The sequence below is a fragment of the Oncorhynchus nerka genome, linkage group LG1 (assembly GCF_034236695.1).
Source record: "Oncorhynchus nerka isolate Pitt River linkage group LG1, Oner_Uvic_2.0, whole genome shotgun sequence".
Classification (NCBI taxonomy): Eukaryota; Metazoa; Chordata; class Actinopteri; order Salmoniformes; family Salmonidae; genus Oncorhynchus; species Oncorhynchus nerka.
Window position 1 is genome coordinate 39,389,225 of NC_088396.1, and position 20,727 is coordinate 39,409,951.

Here is a 20,727-nt window from a genome sequence, read left to right on the forward strand (position 1 = left end):
GTCTCATGTTGTTCCTCCCTGGTGTCAGGTTGTGTGGTGTCTGTAATGTCTCATGTTGTTCCTCCTACAGGGGTGTGGTAATGTCTCTGTCTCATGTTGTTCCTCCTACAGGGTGTGGTGTCTGTAATGTCTCATGTTGTTCCTCCTACAGGGTGTGGTGTCTAATGTCTCATGTTGTTCCTCCTACAGGGTGTGGTGTCTGTAAGAGGATGCAGCCCGTATTTCAACAGGCAGCTACAGAGACCAAGGGTACACATGTAAGTCAAATCTTCTGACATTGACATTGCTTAAAATCCTAACACACTTTAGCTCCTCTGTTTTCGCGGAGTGTGGTTTTGGGTGAGTTGCTCTCAGTTCAAATCCATTCATCAGAATCATTGTACCATCAATATAAACTGCTCTGAAATATATTTCCCATAACCATAAATATTGTTGTTTCAGCTGTTTTGAAGATGGTGTACAAAACGGAATGTAAAAGACGTAAAAAACCAAACGTAAGAACGGAAAGCATAGAAATGGTACACATAGAACAGATCTATCGCTTCTTAGACTTGCTTTCAAGTAGAATGATTGATCTATTACTCACATTTCTATGTGAATTTGGTCGGGTCGCCCAAATAGGTACTTCAAATCCCCACAGCCACAGTTATGGGATCAACTTTCTTCAGTTGAAGTCTCCAGTCTCTGTATGGGTTATATGCCAGTTTAGACTGCAATAGTGTTTTTATGTTGGCTCACTTGTTCACTCTCCCTTATAGTCCTCCTCCCTCCCTCCACCACAAACACATATACACTGAAAACAGAATAGTACAATTCAAGTCTTAACGCAGCAATCTGGAGTTGGAAGAATAACCAGGGTCAACCCCACCAATGATTTGGGGAAAAGCTGAGGGATTGGGCTAGAGGAAATGTAACCACTCTCCAATTCACTGCCAGAGCTATGGATACAAGGACTGACCATCCATGATATCAACAATATAGTTTTAACCATGTTTTGAGGCTATACCGTGTTTGTTTACATTCACATTGTTGACAGAGGAGTTAAACAAGCTTATGTGTTGGGTTCTGATGGGGTTCGACAGTTAAACTAAGCTCATGAGGCATATAAGGTATTGTCTTCAATAACTAATTGTTTTCAAAGTCTAAAAATGGATGTAGCAACCAACAGATTGTTCCTTTTTTTTTTTTTTACGGTTACAGATGAGATTTGAAAGCTAGATGTAGTTTGGTTCCGGTGCTAAAGTAAAACACCTCTAGCTCAACAACAAGAAAGTAGACCAAAGAGTCAACCAAAGATCAATATCACACAGGAGAAAGCATCAAGTGAACACCTTTAAAAACCAAGACCGCGTGTTCACATCGAACACGCACCTTCAAGCACAGAAGAGGCATAACATAGTAGAGAGACTCTGAGGGGAGAAAATCCACCTAGCTACTGCTTAGATACACCTAGCTACTGCTTAGATACACCTAGCTACTGCTTAGATACACCTAGCTACTGCTTAGATACACCTAGCTACTGCTTAGAACCACCTAGCTACTGCTGCTTAGAAACACCTAGCTACTGCTCCTTAGAAACACCTAGCTACTGCTGCTTAGAAACACCTAGCTACTGCTTAGAAACACCTAGCTACTGCTGCTTAGAAACACCTAGCTACTGCTGCTTAGAAACACCTAGCTACTGCTGCTTAGAAACACCTAGCTACTGCTGCTTAGAAACACCTAGCTACTGCTGCTTAGAAACACCTAGCTACTGCTGCTTAGAAACACCTAGCTACTGCTTAGAACCACCTAGCTACTGCTGCTTAGAAACACCTAGCTACTGCTGCTTAGAAACACCTAGCTGCTGCTTAGAAACACCTAGCTGCTGCTGCTTAGAAACACCTAGCTGCTGCTGCTTAGAAACACCTAGCTACTGCTGCTTAGAAACACCTAGCTACTGCTGCTTAGAAACACCTAGCTACTGCTTAGAAACACCTAGCTACTGCTTAGAAACACCTAGCTGCTGCTTAGAAACACCTAGCTGCTGCTGCTTAGAAACACCTAGCTACTGCTGCTTAGAAACACCTAGCTACTGCTGCTTAGAAACACCTAGCTACTGCTGCTTAGAAACACCTAGCTACTGCTTAGAAACACCTAGCTACTGCTTAGAAACACCTAGCTACTGCTTAGAAACACCTAGCTGCTGCTTAGAAACACCTAGCTGCTGCTTAGAAACACCTAGCTGCTGCTTAGAAACACCTAGCTGCTGCTGCTTAGAAACACCTAGCTGCTGCTGCTTAGAAACACCTAGCTGCTGCTGCTTAGAAACACCTAGTTACTGCTGCTTAGAAACACCTAGCTGCTGCTGCTGCTTAGAAACACCTAGCTGCTGCTGCTGCTTAGAAACACCTAGCTGCTGCTGCTGCTTAGAAACACCTAGCTGCTGCTGCTGCTTAGAAACACCTAGCTGCTGCTGCTGCTTAGAAACACCTAGCTACTGCTGCTTAGAAACACCTAGCTACTGCTGCTTAGAAACACCTAGCTACTGCTGCTTAGAAACACCTAGCTACTGCTGCTTAGAAACACCTAGCTACTGTTGCTTAGAAACACCTAGCTACTGCTGCTTAGAAACACCTAGCTACTGCTGCTTAGAAACACCTAGCTACTGCTGCTTAGAAACACCTAGCTACTGCTGCTTAGAAACACCTAGCTACTGCTGCTTAGAAACACCTAGCTACTGCTGCTTAGAAACACCTAGCTACTGCTGCTTAGAAACACCTAGCTACTGCTGCTTAGAAACACCTAGCTACTGCTTAAACACCTAGCTACTGCTTAGAAACACCTAGCTGCTGCTTAGAAACACCTAGCTGCTGCTTAGAAACACCTAGCTGCTGCTTAGAAACACTTAGCTACTGCTTAGAAACACCTAGCTACTGCTTAGAAACACCTAGCTGCTGCTTAGAAACACCTAGCTGCTGCTGCTTAGAAACACCTAGCTGCTGCTGCTTAGAAACACCTAGCTGCTGCTGCTTAGAAACACCTAGCTGCTGCTGCTTAGAAACACCTAGCTGCTGCTGCTTAGAAACACCTAGCTGCTGCTGCTTAGAAACACCTAGCTGCTGCTGCTTAGAAACACCTAGCTGCTGCTGCTTAGAAACACCTAGCTGCTGCTGCTTAGAAACACCTAGCTGCTGCTGCTTAGAAACACCTAGCTGCTGCTGCTTAGAAACACCTAGCTGCTGCTGCTTAGAAACACCTAGCTGCTGCTGCTTAGAAACACCTAGCTGCTGCTGCTTAGAAACACCTAGCTGCTGCTGCTTAGAAACACCTAGCTGCTGCTGCTGCTTAGAAACACCTAGCTGCTGCTTAGAAACACTTAGCTACTGCTTAGAAACACCTAGCTGCTGCTTAGAAACACCTAGCTGCTGCTTAGAAACACCTAGCTGCTGCTGCTTAGAAACACCTAGCTGCTGCTGCTTAGAAACACCTAGCTGCTGCTGCTTAGAAACACCTAGCTGCTGCTGCTTAGAAACACCTAGCTGCTGCTGCTTAGAAACACCTAGCTGCTGCTGCTTAGAAACACCTAGCTGCTGCTGCTTAGAAACACCTAGCTGCTGCTGCTTAGAAACACCTAGCTGCTGCTGCTTAGAAACACCTAGCTGCTGCTGCTTAGAAACACCTAGCTGCTGCTGCTTAGAAACACCTAGCTGCTGCTGCTTAGAAACACCTAGCTGCTGCTGCTTAGAAACACCTAGCTGCTGCTGCTTAGAAACACCTAGCTGCTGCTGCTTAGAAACACCTAGCTGCTGCTGCTGCTTAGAAACACCTAGCTGCTGCTGCTGCTTAGAAACACCTAGCTGCTGCTGCTGCTTAGAAACACCTAGCTGCTGCTGCTGCTTAGAAACACCTAGCTGCTGCTGCTGCTTAGAAACACCTAGCTACTGCTGCTTAGAAACACCTAGCTACTGCTGCTTAGAAACACCTAGCTACTGCTGCTTAGAAACACCTAGCTACTGCTGCTTAGAAACACTTAGCTACTGCTGCTTAGAAACACCTAGCTACTGCTGCTTAGAAACACCTAGCTACTGCTGCTTAGAAACACCTAGCTACTGCTGCTTAGAAACACCTAGCTACTGCTGCTTAGAAACACCTAGCTACTGCTGCTTAGAAACACCTAGCTACTGCTGCTTAGAAACACCTAGCTACTGCTGCTTAGAAACACCTAGCTACTGCTGCTTAGAAACACCTAGCTACTGCTGCTTAGAAACACCTAGCTACTGCTGCTTAGAAACACCTAGCTACTGCTGCTTAGAAACACCTAGCTACTGCTGCTTAGAAACACCTAGCTACTGCTGCTTAGAAACACCTAGCTACTGCTGCTTAGAAACACCTAGCTACTGCTGCTTAGAAACACCTAGCTACTGCTGCTTAGAAACACCTAGCTACTGCTGCTTAGAAACACCTAGCTACTGCTGCTTAGAAACACCTAGCTACTGCTGCTTAGAAACACCTAGCTACTGCTGCTTAGAAACACCTAGCTACTGCTGCTTAGAAACACCTAGCTACTGCTGCTTAGAAACACTTAGCTGCTGCTTAGAAACACCTAGCTACTGCTTAGAAACACCTACTGCAGCTGTATCTTTCTGTTCGTGTGTTTGCCTCATATGGAGCAGCATGGAAAGGAACGGGATCTAATTTAAGGTGTCTTTGTTCGGCTCCCAAATGCCACCCTATTCCCTGTCCACCCTGTTTCCTATATTACCTTTTTTTGTAGTGCACTATATAGGGAATAAGTAGTCATTTGGGACACATGCTTTGTCTGATTTCAGCTAGTCTGGCTGATGATAAGTGAATAAATAAGCCTCTCGTTTAGAGATTTGCATAATGAATGCATTTAGCTCTCTTGTACACACACACAACATATGGAGTGTTACGTTTTGGCTCTGCATGGTGTGTGTGTGTGTGGTGTGGTGTGTGAGGAGGTGATAGCAGAAGGAAGTGATATATTTGGAACTATAAGCAAGAGTCTGCCAGGTCATCCAACACATTTTTCACCATATCGTCACAGGTGAATGAAGAGGACATTTTTCTCAAAGTTTTTATTTAAGTCTTCAAAAATAATAAGAAAGCCCAAATCGTGTTGACATAAGTCTTAAAACATTGACCTTATGAAGGCAGGGAACTTCACAGATTGAAATGGATTTGACAGATGCTTTGAGTTTTGAAAAGCCAACCAAGATGGAACAAATTACAATGCATATTTCATTGTCTACTTTGTGTCACATCCTGTTTTCTTGTCTAGTTCTGTTTACATGGTCTTCTCCCCCCTTGAGTCATTCATCTTAATTAGTGGAGCTTTTTTTTGGTGCTTCTCTAATGAACTAACCTGCTGTGATGTGGTGATTTTTAATAAATGCTATGTTCGTGCCTGCTCCCTGTGTCTGGTCTCTAGGTGCTGGCTGGGATGAACGTGCACCCAGCCGAGTTTGATGGCCTCAAGCAAGAGTACAATGTCAAGGGCTACCCCACCTTCTGTTACTTTGAGTGAGTCTCATCCGCCTTACTTTAAGCTATACACACACACACACACACCTCCCTCGTGTACTCATGGCTTTGGAAGTGCAGCAGGGAGTAGGTGTGTCCAAATGCAGTACCAGTCAAAAGTTTGGTCACCTACTCATTCCAGGATTTTTCTTTATTTTGACTATTTTCTACATTGTAGAATAATAGTGAAGACATCAAAACTATGAAATAACTCATATGGAATCATGTAGTAACCAAAAAAAGTGTTGATTATTTGAGATTCTTCAAAGTAGCCACCCTTTGCCTTGATGACCGCTTTGCACACTCTTGGCATTCTCCCAACCAGCTTCATGAGGTATTCACCTGGAATCCATTTCAATTCACAGGTGTACCTTGTTAAAAGTTAATTTGTGGAAATGGTTTCCTTCTTAATGCGTTTGAGCCAATCAGTTGTGTTGTGACAAGGTTGGTGGTTGGGGGGGAGGTGGGGTAGCACTATTTGTTAAAAAACCAAGTCCCTATTATTTCAAGAACAGCTCAAAATAAGCAAAGAGAAACATCAGTCCATCATTGCTTTACGACATGAACGTAAGGCAATCTGGAATTAAAAAAAAGTTTATTCAAGTGCAGTTGCAAAAACCATCAAGCGATATGAAACTGACTCTCATGAGGACCGCAACAGGAAAGGAAGACCCAGAGTTACCTCTGCTACAGAGGATAAGTTCATTAACGTTACCAGCCCCAGAAATTGCAGCCCATTTTAAACGCTTTAGAGTTCAAGTTAGACAGTTCAAGTTAGACACATCTCAACATCAACTGTTCAGAGGAGACTTTGTGAATCAAGCCTTCATGGTTGTATTGCTGCAAAGAAACCACTACTAAAGGACACCAATAATAATAAGAGACTTGCTTGGGCCAAGAAATGCGAGCAAAAGACATTAGACCAGTGGAAATCTGTCCTTTGGTCTGATTAGTCCAAATTTGAGCTTTTTGGTTCCAACCACGTCTTTGTGAGACGCAGAGTAGGTGAACGGATGATCTCTGCATGTGTGGTTCCCACCATGAAGCATGGAAGCATTGTGATGGTGTGCGGGTGCTTTGCTAGTGACCTTATCAGTGATTTATGTAGAATTCAAGGCACACTTAACCAGCATGGCTACCACAGAATTCTTCAGGGATACACCATCCCATCTGGTTTGCGCTTAGTGGGACTCATTTGTTTTTCAACAGGACAATGACCCAACACACACAGGCTGTGTAATGGCTATTTGACCAAGAAGGAGACTGATGGATTGCTGCATTGAGATGGTTTGGGATGAGTTGGACCGCAGAGTAAAGGAAAAGCAGCCAACAAGTGCTCAGCATATGTGGGAACTCCTTCAAGACTGTTGGAAAAGCATTCCAGGTGAAGCTGGTTGAATCCCAAGAGTGTGCAAAGCTGTCATCAAGTCAAAGGGTGGCTACTTTGAAGAATCTCAAATATAAAATACATTTGGATTTGTTTCACATTTTTTTGGTTACTACATGGTTCCACATGTTATTTCATAATTTTGTTGTCTTCACTATTATTCCACAATGTAGAAAATAAAGAAAAACACTTGAATGAGTAGGTGTGTCCAAACTTTTGACTGGTACTGTATATAGAAATGACATACCTACAGTTGAAAAGATGAGAATATCTAATGCTGTCAACTTTATTTCTTAACTCCTAATATTGAGCAAATTACACTCATTGGAGCTAATTACACTCATTGGAGTATCTGACAACGGCTTTGAAAAAGCATCCGCGAGTGCCAGTCACTCAGCCTTTCAACCCAGCCTCTAGAGTGGTGGTGGGGCTGACAACCCTACGGCGTCTACAATGATCTTTCTCTGTCTTGCTGTTCAAGTTCCCTTTCCAATGTCTTTTCTTTCCAGTGAAGAGAGGCCACAAAGTTAAACATTTTGTCGATACTTAAAACCTGCATGTATAATGCATCATCATGCATTACACCTGCAGGCTTTAGGCCGAAGGGTTTTTAACATTTTTGCGGAACAAAAAAAGAAACGTAGGAACCCCCCAGAAGGTCCTCTCCCTCTGTGCCTATTAAACTACAAGTGATGAGTGGCACTAATACTGTACAACTGGCTGCTGTATTCTATTCCCTGCAGATCAGTGACGGTTACAAATGACCAGGATCTGCAGGCATTAGGTTCAGCGGGCAGCAGGTTCAGCGGGAGTTCAGCGGGAGCAGCTAGGTTCAGCGGGAGCAGCTAGGTTCAGCGGGAGCAGCTAGTGTCCTACGGCCCACCACCGACTTGTTTCAGTCTCGGGACACATGCAGGAGGTCAGGGAAGATGAAGTTAGTACATGAGTATCTGTTTCCACATAGATACAGTGTTCACACAATTGGGATCCCCCCCTCCAGAATTTAGGCACTAAATGCTGTTTTCTAATGCATAATTCTAATGCATATTCTAAACCATAATAACTATTAGTCCATACAAGATATGCTCTTTTACTATTGGTTGGCTCCATTTGAGCAAGTTTAAACCTAGTGATGTTAATGTATTGTTTGAGGTTTTTTTCACAAAACATTTCCTTTGTTTCCTTTCCACTTTCCACAACAGTGACTCAGCTCTCTCTGATGTACTGTATTTCTCTCTGAGGAACCTGTATATCCTCTGTGGGTCGGCAGGTAGCCTAGCGGTTAGAAAGGCGAGCCAGCAACCAGAGGGTTGTCAGGTCGAATTCCAGGTCTGACGGGAAGAATAAGGTGGGAAGTGAGCTGGCAATCGAAGGGTTGCTAGTATCAAGTCCTAGATGCCATTACCTACCGTTGTGCCCCTGGACAAGGCATTTAACCCCCCACAACAACAGCTCCCGGATCCTATCCAAAAAATGCATGAATGTATGTGTGTCTTTTAGAGGGGTTGGGATAAAGTCAAATTTCGGTTGGACCTTGTGTGCATTGACCAATAAAGTGATGTTAATGAAAAGGCACGTTCATCTCTTCCAATGTAGTCAACAGTAGGTTACAGTAGGTAGTGCCGTAGTTCTTAGAATCACAACTCAGAACATTGTGCAACACGCATGACATGGATCAGTGGGTTTTCTAGATGGGGTCATTCTGTACTGTCGCTAGCATATGTTTTATATCTTTTTGTTCTCACTCTTCTCTCTGTTCTCCCCCCATGTCTCCCCCCCGGTTCTTAGGAAGGGGAAGTTCCTGCACCACTATGAAAACTACGGAGGTACAGCCAAGGACATCGCTGACTGGATGAAGAAGTGAGCGTTTCCTTCCTGCCTTCCTTTCGCCTCATCACTTTCCCCTCATAAAATAGAGTCCGGAGCTTTGCTGATCACTGGTTAGGGAACTGATGTGGGAAAAGTTCTGTGTTCTAGTCATGTTGCTGTTGGGCTCAGTTGGTAAGCGTGTGGTGTTAGCAAGGCCACATGCATATACTATGTATACCAGTACACTTGGTGTACTGTAACCCGCTTTAGATAAACATGGCATTTTACTCCTGCATGAAGAGTGCATCAACACACCCTTTAATGTCCATTCACATTCTCACACTCATTGGACTGTTTACCATGCTTTAGTCTATTGAAAGGGCACGGAACAGATTTCACAGCTATTTCAGGAAACACAGACAGAGAGGAAACATTGTTATATGGGAACAGGAACAATGCCTCTAAGGTCAGAGAACACAGACCGTTTGAGTCTCGAGTGGCTCTGGCAGATGCTTCAAACCATGACCGCTTTCCTCTCTGTGGAGTGTTCTAACCACTTCAGAGACAGTCCCACGGTGTAGACCCATAACAAGTACACACACTCACACACACACCACTCTTTCTCTCTCACTCTCAAACACACACAGACGCCCACACCCACCAAGCATCTGTTCAAAGTGGTCCTGACTCAGGCTTTCTCCAGGGTCCTGTCCAGTCTGACCAGCTAGGAGACCAGCTAGGAGACCAGCTAGGAGACCTGTAGTACTAATAGTTAATGATTAGGGATGTAACGATTCACCGATATGCATCGGTCCCTATTCAAACGTTATGTCAGCATTGGTCCACGGACCCCAAACCGATCCAAATGTAGAATGCATTGGTCAGACAATTTATTAAAACTTTATGAATTGCTGATTAACTTTTTTGGTTGTAGCTTTCTTTGCACTTCTCAAAAATACCTCATTTTTTTGTGACAACTGATGCGTGTGTGGAACTGATTTGGTGTGGAACTAAGCATGTGTCTGTGTTGACAGTCATTGTGCATGTCAAACAACCCCAGGGAATATCAGTAGCCTAGTCACACTGCGCAGTGTGCCCAGCGTCGCGCGCTGATCTTGCACATCTGTGCAGAACCTTGAGCATTCAAATGCTAAATTGCCTTTCTGGATATTAGGCTTTACTAGTTGAGTGACAACTTTATGTAATTTGCTAGGCTATTGCTATCTACAATATGTGCTGTTGAAAATGGTGTTTTACCAAAATAAAAGTAAGCTACTGGAGACAAGTCATCTTGCTAACAGGCTACCTGCTGAACTTACAATAGATTTGAATTTGATTGTTCCGGTTCACCATCAGCTATAGTTTTGCTTAAAAAAGGTCAAAGCAGGAAGAGAAAAGCTCACTAAAAACGTCAAAACTATCTGATTTTGAGATGGGGTGAAATCCAAAGTTGTGCTGTATATTCATTGGCTATGTCATAGCTAATTTACCCCCCCCCCTAACCAGATAGTGGTAGTGGGGTGGTACTGTAGATGCCTCCCTTATAGCTCAGCTCAGGTGCTTACATAGCACACACACCATAGACATACACTCATTTACACACACGTCAGCTCATGAGCTCCATCAGCAGCAGATTTGAATTTAGAATGGAAAATGAATGTGTTTTATGCAACACATGTTAGTGCATTGAACCAAATCGCATCAATTCGTTCTCTAATAGCACTGAATCATTTCAAACTAAAACGTATGGTTCCTGTATCGTATCAAAGCCCATGAATCTAGATACGTATCCAATCGTCTCGAATATCCTTCGTGAATATTCTATGCCTCTGTGGACGGCCTCACACAGGGCTCCCGAGTGGCCCAAGGCCCTGCATCTCAGTGCAAGAGGCGTCACTGCAGTCCCTGGATCGAATCCAGGCTGCATCACATCCGGCCGTGATTGGGAGTCCCATAGGGCGGCGCACAATTGGCCCAGCATCGTCCGGGTTTGGCCGGGGTAGGCCGTCATTGTAAATAGGAATTTGTTCTTAACTGACTTGCCTAGTTAAATGATTTTTAAAAATAAAAAACAGCCACCACGAGATGGGCTGAACCTGAAAAATACTGCAGCATTTGTCTTTTAGATTCCTCTATTGTGGAATTCTGCAAGAGACACTACAGACACAAGGGGTTTAGAGGTATTCATCACAATCTAGCTAAGTAAGGAGGAAGTGCACCTGACGTTGCCTAGGAACAACCTGGACATGAATAAGTACTGTATAGCCTAGCTATACTTATATGGCCATCAGAATTTGTTCTTAACTGACTTGCCTAGTTATAATCAAAAGTACTCCGGAGCACACTGTCTGGAAGCTGTAGATTTATGACCGCGTCCCATTTGCACATAGTGACATTTAAACAGATACCCATCCCCCTAGACAGTGTGTTATGAACCCTCGTACATTTTCTCCTTGACTAGTGGCCAGTATGGATAAAAGACTGGAAGATGTCTGTATTTGGTCTTGGCAGTGGGAGGGAGGGCTCTGTCATACGGGTGTGACCAGTACAGGCCAGATGTAGCTGACGTGAGGTGGAGTATGATCTATAGCTAGGTCTGCCTCATAACAGACCTGCTTTAACTCACTTCTGGGCTTCTTACATCTCTCACCCCTCTTTCTCCCTCTCATTTTCACCCCCCACCGCCACCACCTCGCTCTCTCCATCCAGTCCCCAGCCCCCCCAGCCGAAGGCCCCAGAGGTCCAATGGTCGGAGACTGACTCCCCTGTCTTCCACCTGACTGACGACTCCTTCGATGGGTTCCTGGAGGAACACCCATCTGCCCTGGTCATGTTTTATGCCCCATGTAAGTAACAAACACACACAGCGAGTAGCATATCACACACACACACACACACACACTCAGGGGAACAGGCTATGATGATGTCATGAGGCTACAAATGTAACAGATTGCTGTTGTTACAAAACAAATGTAAAAGTGTCACAGAACATGTTTATTTGTTTCCATTTCAAAACAGTTCTCAGCTTCTTCCATGTGATCTCGATCAGGAGAGAAGCAGGGAAACGTCAGGGGGATGTTTTGACAGAGTTGAAAAACTGTGCTCTTGTCAAAACGCACTATTACTTCAAATGCATGTGCATATTGAAACACATTTTGAAATGCAACATTACATGCATTGTTACACTCTGAATCTGCATGAAGACACCTCCCTGTGGACCCACCCTGGGACCCATTTGTAGTAAATAACGGGCCCAGGCTCACTGGGGGTAAAAGTCCCATTTTATATGGCTCCTTGTTATAACACAGGAAGGCCACTAGACCGACCCACCCTCGCCCCTTGGTGCCCTGCCTCTCACAATGGGCAGCCTGGCTGTCACTCTTCACGGGGCACTGCTGTGGACACTCACTGAGATGCCCAAGCCAAGAGCAGCCAGCTGATACAAGCATATCAGGCATTTCAGCAGCTTGTGTGTATACACACACACACACAAACCCTTCCTGGCACTGCCAAGAACACGTGGAGACACACACACCAACACACACTGCAGTTTGTTAATGGTCCACCTGTCATGGTGAGAGTAATAGTCTCATGGTCAAGAGCATCAACACTGCTGGCTCAGTTGTCTGTGCTGCTCCCTCCACACTGGCTGGTTCAGTTGTCTGTGCTGCTCCCTCCACACTGGCTGGTTCAGTTCTGTGCTGCTCCCTCCACACTGGCTGGTTCAGTTCTGTGCTGCTCCCTCCACACTGGCTGGTTCAGTTGTCTGTGCTGCTCCCTCCATACTGGCTGGTTCAGTTGTCTGTGCTGCTCCCTCCACACTGGCTGGTTCAGTTGTCTGTGCTGCTCCCTCCACACTGGCTGGTTCTGTTGTCTGTGCTGCTCCCTCCACACTGGCTGGTTCTGTTGTCTGTGCTGCTCCCTCCACACTGGCTGGTTCTGTTGTCTGTGCTGCTCCCTCCACACTGGCTGGTTCAGTTGTCTGTGCTGCTCCCTCCACACTGGCTGGTTCAGTTGTCTGTGCTCCACACTGGCTGGTTCAGTTGTCTGTGCTGCTCCCTCCACACTGGCTGGTTCAGTTGTCTGTGCTGCTCCCTCCACACTGGCTGGTTCAGTTGTCTGTGCTGCTCCCTCCCTCCCTCCACACTGGCTGGTTCAGTTGTCTGTGCTGCTCCCTCTCTCCCACCACACTGGCTGGTTCAGTTGTCTGTGCTGCTCCCTCCACACTGGCTGGTTCAGTTCTGTGCTGCTCCCTCCACACTGGCTGGTTCAGTTCTGTGCTGCTCCCTCCACACTGGCTGGTTCAGTTGTCTGTGCTGCTCCCTCCCTCCCTCCACACTTGGCTGGTTCAGTTCTGTGCTGCTCCCTCCCTCCCTCCACACTGGCTGGTTCAGTTCTGTGCTGCTCCCTCCCTCCCTCCCTCCACACTGGCTGGTCCCTCACTGGCTGGTTCAGTTCTGTGCTGCTCCCTCCCTCCCTCCACACTGGCTGGTTCAGTTGTCTGTGCTGCTCCCTCTCTCTCCACACTGGCTGGTTCAGTTGTCTGTGCTGCTCTTTCTCCTTCCATACACACTGGCTGGTTCAGTTGTCTGTGCTGCTTCCTCCCTCCATACACACTGGCTGGTTCAGTTGTCTGTGCTGCTCCCTCCTTCCACACTGGCTGGTTCAAGTTGTCTGTGCTGCTCCCTCCCTCCACACTGTGGCTGGTTCAGTTGTCTGTGCTGCTCCCTCCTTCCACACTGTGGCTGGTTCAGTTGTCTGTGCTGCTCCCTCCCTTCACACTGGCTGGTTCAAGTTGTCTGTGCTGCTCCCTCCCTCCACACTGTGGCTGGTTCAGTTGTCTGTGCTGCTCCCTCCATTCACACTGGCTGGTTCAGTTGTCTGTGCTGCTCCCTCCCTTCACACTGGCTGGTTCAGTTGTCTGTGCTGCTCCCTCCCTCCACACTGGCTGGTTCAGTTGTCTGTGCTGCTCCCTCCCTTCACACTGGCTGGTTCAGTTGTCTGTGCTGCTCCCTCCCTCCACACTGTGGCTGGTTCAGTTGTCTGTGCTGCTCCCTCTCTCCACACTGTGGCTGGTTCAGTTGTCTGTGCTGCTCCCTCCCTCCACACTGTGGCTGGTTCAGTTGTCTGTGCTGCTCCCTCTCTCCACACTGTGGCTGGTTCAGTTGTCTGTGCTGCTCCCTCTCTCCACACTGTGGCTGGTTCAGTTGTCTGTGCTGCTCCCTCCCCTTCCTCCCTCCACACTGTGGCTGGTTCAGTTGTCTCTCCACACTGTGGCTGGTTCAGTTGTCTGTGCTGCTCCCTCCCCTTCCTCTCTCCACACTGGCTGGTTCAGTTGTCTGTGCTGCTCCCTCCCTCCACACTGTGGCTGGTTCAGTTGTCTGTGCTGCTCCCTCCCTCCCTCCACACTGTGGCTGGTTCAGTTGTCTGTGCTGCTCCCTCCCTCCCTCCACACTGTGGCTGGTTCAGTTGTCTGTGCTGCTCCCTCCCCTTCCTCTCTCCACACTGTGGCTCAGGTCTGGCTTCCTCCCTCCACACTGTGGCTGGTTCAGTTGTCTGTGCTGCTCCTCCCCTTCCTCTCTCCACACTGGCTGGTTCAGTTGTCTGTGCTGCTCCCTCCCCTTCCTCTCTCCACACTGTGGCTGGTTCAGTTGTCTGTGCTGCTCCCTCTCTCCACACTGTGGCTGGTTCAGTTGTCTGTGCTGCTCCCTCTCTCCACACTGGCTGGTTCAGTTGTCTGTGCTGCTCCCTCCCCTTCCTCCCTCCACACTGTGGCTGGTTCAGTTGTCTGTGCTGCTCCCTCCCCTTCCTCTCTCCACACTGGCTGGTTCAGTTGTCTGTGCTGCTCCCCTCCTTCCTCTCTCCACACTGTGGCTGGTTCAGTTGTCTGTGCTGCTCCCTCTCTCCACACTGTGGCTGGTTCAGTTGTCTGTGCTGCTCCCTCTCTCCACACTGTGGCTGGTTCAGTTGTCTGTGCGGCTCCCTCTCTCCACACTGTGGCTGGTTCAGTTGTCTGTGCTGCTCCCTCTCTCCACACTGTGGCTGGTTCAGTTGTCTGTGCTGATCCTCCCCTTCCTCCATCCACACTGTGGCTGGTTCAGTTGTCTATGCTGCTCCTCTCTCCACACTGTGGCTGGTTCAGTTGTCTGTGCTGCTCCTCTCTCTCCACACTGGCTGGTTCAGTTGTCTGTGCTGCTCCCTCTCTCCACACTGTGGCTGGTTCAGTTGTCTGTGCTGCTATCCTCTCTCCACACTGTGGCTGGTTGTTGTCTGGCTCCCTCCCCTTCCCCCTCCACACTGTGGCTGGTTCAGTTGTCTGTGCTGCTCCCTCCACACTGGCTGGTTCAGTTGTCTGTGCTGCTCCCTCCCTCCCTCCACACTTGGCTGGTTCAGTTCTGTGCTGCTCCCTCCCTCCCTCCCTCCCTCCACACTGGCTGGTTCAGTTGTCTGGCTCCCTCCCTCCCTCCACACTGGCTGGTTCAGTTCTGTGCTGCTCCCTCCCTCCCTCCACACTGGCTGGTTCAGTTGTCTGTGCTGCTCCCTCTCTCCACACTGGCTGGTTCAAGTTGTCTGTGCTGCTCCCTCCTTCCATACACACTGGCTGGTTCAGTTGTCTGTGCTGCTCCCTCCCTCCATACACACTGGCTGGTTCAGTTGTCTGTGCTGCTCCCTCCTTCCACACTGGCTGGTTCAAGTTGTCTGTGCTGCTCCCTCCCTCCACACTGTGGCTGGTTCAGTTGTCTGTGCTGCTCCCTCCTTCCACACTGTGGCTGGTTCAGTTGTCTGTGCTGCTCCCTCCCTTCACACTGGCTGGTTCAAGTTGTCTGTGCTGCTCCCTCCCTCCACACTGTGGCTGGTTCAGTTGTCTGTGCTGCTCCCTCCATTCACACTGGCTGGTTCAGTTGTCTGTGCTGCTCCCTCCCTTCACACTGGCTGGTTCAGTTGTCTGTGCTGCTCCCCTCCCTCCACACTGTGGCTGGTTCAGTTGTCTGTGCTGCTCCCTCCCTTCACACTGGCTGGTTCAGTTGTCTGTGCTGCTCCCTCCCTCCACACTGTGGCTGGTTCAGTTGTCTGTGCTGCTCCCTCTCTCCACACTGTGGCTGGTTCAGTTGTCTGTGCTGCTCCCTCCCTCCACACTGTGGCTGGTTCAGTTGTCTGTGCTGCTCCCTCTCTCCACACTGTGGCTGGTTCAGTTGTCTGTGCTGCTCCCTCTCTCCACACTGTGGCTGGTTCAGTTGTCTGTGCTGCTCCCTCCCCTTCCTCCCTCCACACTGTGGCTGGTTCAGTTGTCTCTCCACACTGTGGCTGGTTCAGTTGTCTGTGCTGCTCCCCCCTTCCTCTCTCCACACTGGCTGGTTCAGTTGTCTGTGCTGCTCCCTCCCTCCACACTGTGGCTGGTTCAGTTGTCTGTGCTGCTCCCTCCCTCCCTCCACACTGTGGCTGGTTCAGTTGTCTGTGCTGCTCCCTCCCTCCCTCCACACTGTGGCTGGTTCAGTTGTCTGTGCTGCTCCCTCCCCTTCCTCTCTCCACACTGTGGCTGGTTCAGTTGTCTGTGCTGCTTCCTCCCTCCACACTGTGGCTGGTTCAGTTGTCTGTGCTGCTCCCTCCCCTTCCTCTCTCCACACTGTGGCTGGTTCAGTTGTCTGTGCTGCTCCCTCCCCTTCCTCTCTCCACACTGTGGCTGGTTCAGTTGTCTGTGCTGCTCCCTCTCTCCACACTGTGGCTGGTTCAGTTGTCTGTGCTGCTCCCTCTCTCCACACTGTGGCTGGTTCAGTTGTCTGTGCTGCTCCCTCCCCTTCCTCCCTCCACACTGTGGCTGGTTCAGTTGTCTGTGCTGCTCCCTCCCCTTCCTCTCTCCACACTGTGGCTGGTTCAGTTGTCTGTGCTGCTCCCTCCCCTTCCTCTCTCCACACTGTGGCTGGTTCAGTTGTCTGTGCTGCTCCCTCTCTCCACACTGTGGCTGGTTCAGTTGTCTGTGCTGCTCCCTCTCTCCACACTGTGGCTGGTTCAGTTGTCTGTGCGGCTCCCTCTCTCCACACTGTGGCTGGTTCAGTTGTCTGTGCTGCTCCCTCTCTCCACACTGTGGCTGGTTCAGTTGTCTGTGCTGATCCCTCCCCTTCCTCCATCCACACTGTGGCTGGTTCAGTTGTCTATGCTGCTCCCTCTCTCCACACTGTGGCTGGTTCAGTTGTCTGTGCTGCTCCCTCTCTCTCCACACTGGCTGGTTCAGTTGTCTGTGCTGCTCCCTCTCTCCACACTGTGGCTGGTTCAGTTGTCTGTGCTGCTCCCTCTCTCCACACTGTGGCTGGTTCAGTTGTCTGTGCGGCTCCCTCCCCTTCCTCCCTCCACACTGTGGCTGGTTCAGTTGTCTGTGCTGCTCCCTCTCTCCACACTGTGGCTGGTTCAGTTGTCTGTGCTGCTCCCTCCCTCCACACTGTGGCTGGTTCAGTTGTCTGTGCTGCTCCCTCTCTCCACACTGTGGCTGGTTCAGTTGTCTGTGCTGCTCCCTCTCTCCACACTGTGGCTGGTTCAGTTGTCTGGGCTGCTCCCTCTCTCCACACTGTGGCTGGTTCAGTTGTCTGTGCTGCTCCCTCCCCTTCCTCCCTCCACACTGTGGCTGGTTCAGTTGTCTCTCCACACTGTGGCTGGTTCAGTTGTCTGTGCTGCTCCCTCCCCTTCCTCTCTCCACACTGTGGCTGGTTCAGTTGTCTGTGCTGCTCCCTCCCTCCACACTGTGGCTGGTTCAGTTGTCTGTGCTGCTCCCTCCCTCCCTCCACACTGTGGCTGGTTCAGTTGTCTGTGCTGCTCCCTCCCTCCCTCCACACTGTGGCTGGTTCAGTTGTCTGTGCTGCTCCCTCTCTCCACACTGTGGCTGGTTCAGTTGTCTGTGCTGATCCCTCCCCTTCCTCCATCCACACTGTGGCTGGTTCAGTTGTCTATGCTGCTCCCTCTCTCCACACTGTGGCTGGTTCAGTTGTCTGTGCTGCTCCCTCTCTCTCCACACTGGCTGGTTCAGTTGTCTGTGCTGCTCCCTCTCTCCACACTGTGGCTGGTTCAGTTGTCTGTGCTGCTCCCTCTCTCCACACTGTGGCTGGTTCAGTTGTCTGTGCGGCTCCCTCCCCTTCCTCCCTCCACACTGTGGCTGGTTCAGTTGTCTGTGCTGCTCCCTCTCTCCACACTGTGGCTGGTTCAGTTGTCTGTGCTGCTCCCTCCCTCCACACTGTGGCTGGTTCAGTTGTCTGTGCTGCTCCCTCTCTCCACACTGTGGCTGGTTCAGTTGTCTGTGCTGCTCCCTCTCTCCACACTGTGGCTGGTTCAGTTGTCTGGGCTGCTCCCTCTCTCCACACTGTGGCTGGTTCAGTTGTCTGTGCTGCTCCCTCCCCTTCCTCCCTCCACACTGTGGCTGGTTCAGTTGTCTCTCCACACTGTGGCTGGTTCAGTTGTCTGTGCTGCTCCCTCCCCTTCCTCTCTCCACACTGTGGCTGGTTCAGTTGTCTGTGCTGCTCCCTCCCTCCACACTGTGGCTGGTTCAGTTGTCTGTGCTGCTCCCTCCCTCCACACTGTGGCTGGTTCAGTTGTCTGTGCTGCTCCCTCCCTCCCTCCACACTGTGGCTGGTTCAGTTGTCTGTGCTGCTCCCTCCTCCCTCCACACTGTGGCTGGTTCAGTTGTCTGTGCTGCTCCCTCCCTCCCTCCACACTGTGGCTGGTTCAGTTGTCTGTGCTGCTCCCTCCCCTTCCTCTCTCCACACTGTGGCTGGTTCAGTTGTCTGTGCTGCTTCCTCCCTCCACACTGTGGCTGGTTCAGTTGTCTGTGCTGCTCCCTCCCCCTCTCTCCACACTGTGGCTGGTTCAGTTGTCTGTGCTGCTCCCTCCCTTCCTCTCTCCACACTGTGGCTGGTTCAGTTGTCTGTGCTGCTCCCTCTCTCCACACTGTGGCTGGTTCAGTTGTCTGTGCTGCTCCCTCCCCTTCCTCCCTCCACACTGTGGCTGGTTCAGTTGTCTGTGCTGCTCCCTCCCCTTCCTCTCTCCACACTGTAGCTGGTTCAGTTGTCTGTGCTGCTCTCTCCCCTTCCTCTCTCCACACTGTGGCTGGTTCAGTTGTCTGTGCTGCTCCCTCTCTCCACACTGTGGCTGGTTCAGTTGTCTGTGCTGCTCCCTCTCTCCACACTGTGGCTGGTTCAGTTGTCTGTGCGGCTCCCTCTCTCCACACTGTGGCTGGTTCAGTTGTCTGTGCTGCTCCCTCTCTCTCCACACTGTGGCTGGTTCAGTTGTCTGTGCTGCTCCCTCTCTCCACACTGTGGCTGGTTCAGTTGTCTGTGCTGATCCCTCCCCTTCCTCCCTCCACATTGTGGCTGGTTCAGTTGTCTATGCTGCTCCCTCTCTCCACACTGTGGCTGGTTCAGTTGTCTGTGCTGCTCCCTCTCTCTCCACACTGTGGCTGGTTCAGTTGTCTGTGCTGCTCCCTCTCTCCACACTGTGGCTGGTTCAGTTGTCTGTGCGGCTCCCTCTCTCCACACTGTGGCTGGTTCAGTTGTCTGTGCTGCTCCCTCTCTCTCCACACTGTGGCTGGTTCAGTTGTCTGTGCTGCTCCCTCTCTCCACACTGTGGCTGGTTCAGTTGTCTGTGCTGATCCCTCCCCTTCCTCCATCCACACTGTGGCTGGTTCAGTTGTCTATGCTGCTCCCTCTCTCCACACTGTGGCTGGTTCAGTTGTCTGTGCTGCTCCCTCTCTCTCCACACTGGCTGGTTCAGTTGTCTGTGCTGCTCCCTCTCTCCACACTGTGGCTGGTTCAGTTGTCTGTGCTGCTCCCTCCCCTTCCTCCCTCCACACTGTGGCTGGTTCAGTTGTCTCTCCACACTGTGGCTGGTTCAGTTGTCTGTGCTGCTCCCTCCCCTTCCTCTCTCCACACTGGCTGGTTCAGTTGTCTGTGCTGCTCCCTCCCTCCACACTGTGGCTGGTTCAGTTGTCTGTGCTGCTCCCTCCCTCCCTCCACACTGTGGCTGGTTCAGTTGTCTGTGCTGCTCCCTCCCCTTCCTCTCTCCACACTGTGGCTGGTTCAGTTGTCTGTGCTGCTTCCTCCCTCCACACTGTGGCTGGTTCAGTTGTCTGTGCTGCTCCCTCCCCTTCCTCTCTCCACACTGTGGCTGGTTCAGTTGTCTGTGCTGCTCCCTCCCCTTCTCCTCCACACTGTGGCTGGTTCAGTTGTCTGTGCTGCTCCCTCTCTCCACACTGTGGCTGGTTCAGTTGTCTGTGCTGCTCCCCCCTTCCTCCCTCCACACTGTGGCTGGTTCAGTTGTCTGTGCTGCTCCCTCCCCTTCCTCTCCACACTGTAGCTGGTTCAGTTGTCTGTGCTGCTCTCTCCCCTTCCTCTCTCCACACTGTGGCTGGTTCAGTTGTCTGTGCTGCTCCCTCTCTCCACACTGTGGCTGGTTCAGTTGTCTGTGCTGCTCCCTCTCTCCACACTGTGGCTGGTTCAGTTGTCTGTGCTGCTCCCCTCTCTCCACACTGTGGCTGGTTCAGTTGTCTGTGCTGCTCCCCTCTCTCCACACTGTGGCTGGTTCAGTTGTCTGTGCTGATCCCTCCCCTTCCTCCCTCCACATTGTGGCTGGTTCAGTTGTCTATGCTGCTCCCTCTCTCCACACTGTGGCTGGTTCAGTTGTCTGTGCTGCTCCCTCTCTCTCCACACTGTGGCTGGTTCAGTTGTCTGTGCTGCTCCCTCTCTCCACACTGTGGCTGGTTCAGTTGTCTGTGCGGCTCCCTCTCTCCACACTGTGGCTGGTTCAGTTGTCTGTGCTGCTCCCTCTCTCTCCACACTGTGGCTGGTTCAGTTGTCTGTGCTGCTCCCTCTCTCCACACTGTGGCTGGTTCAGTTGTCTGTGCTGATCCCTCCCCTTCCTCCATCCACACTGTGGCTGGTTCAGTTGTCTATGCTGCTCCCTCTCTCCACACTGTGGCTGGTTCAGTTGTCTGTGCTGCTCCCTCTCTCTCCACACTGGCTGGTTCA

The 20,727-nt window shown here is 50.0% G+C and overlaps 1 protein-coding gene across 2 annotated transcripts in view; it reads left to right on the plus strand.

The window, feature by feature from the left end:
• The window catches only part of LOC115130094 (protein disulfide-isomerase A5-like), an 81,617-nt gene that overhangs the window by 30,898 nt on the left and 29,992 nt on the right, over positions 1 to 20,727 (plus strand). For both annotated transcript variants that reach the window (XM_029660867.2, XM_065018620.1), the window contains exons 8-11: positions 190 to 257; positions 5,435 to 5,526; positions 8,702 to 8,773; positions 11,432 to 11,568. In XM_029660867.2, the coding sequence (XP_029516727.2) occupies positions 190 to 257; positions 5,435 to 5,526; positions 8,702 to 8,773; positions 11,432 to 11,568 (369 nt within the window). The remainder of the gene's footprint in view (positions 1 to 189; positions 258 to 5,434; positions 5,527 to 8,701; positions 8,774 to 11,431; positions 11,569 to 20,727) is intronic.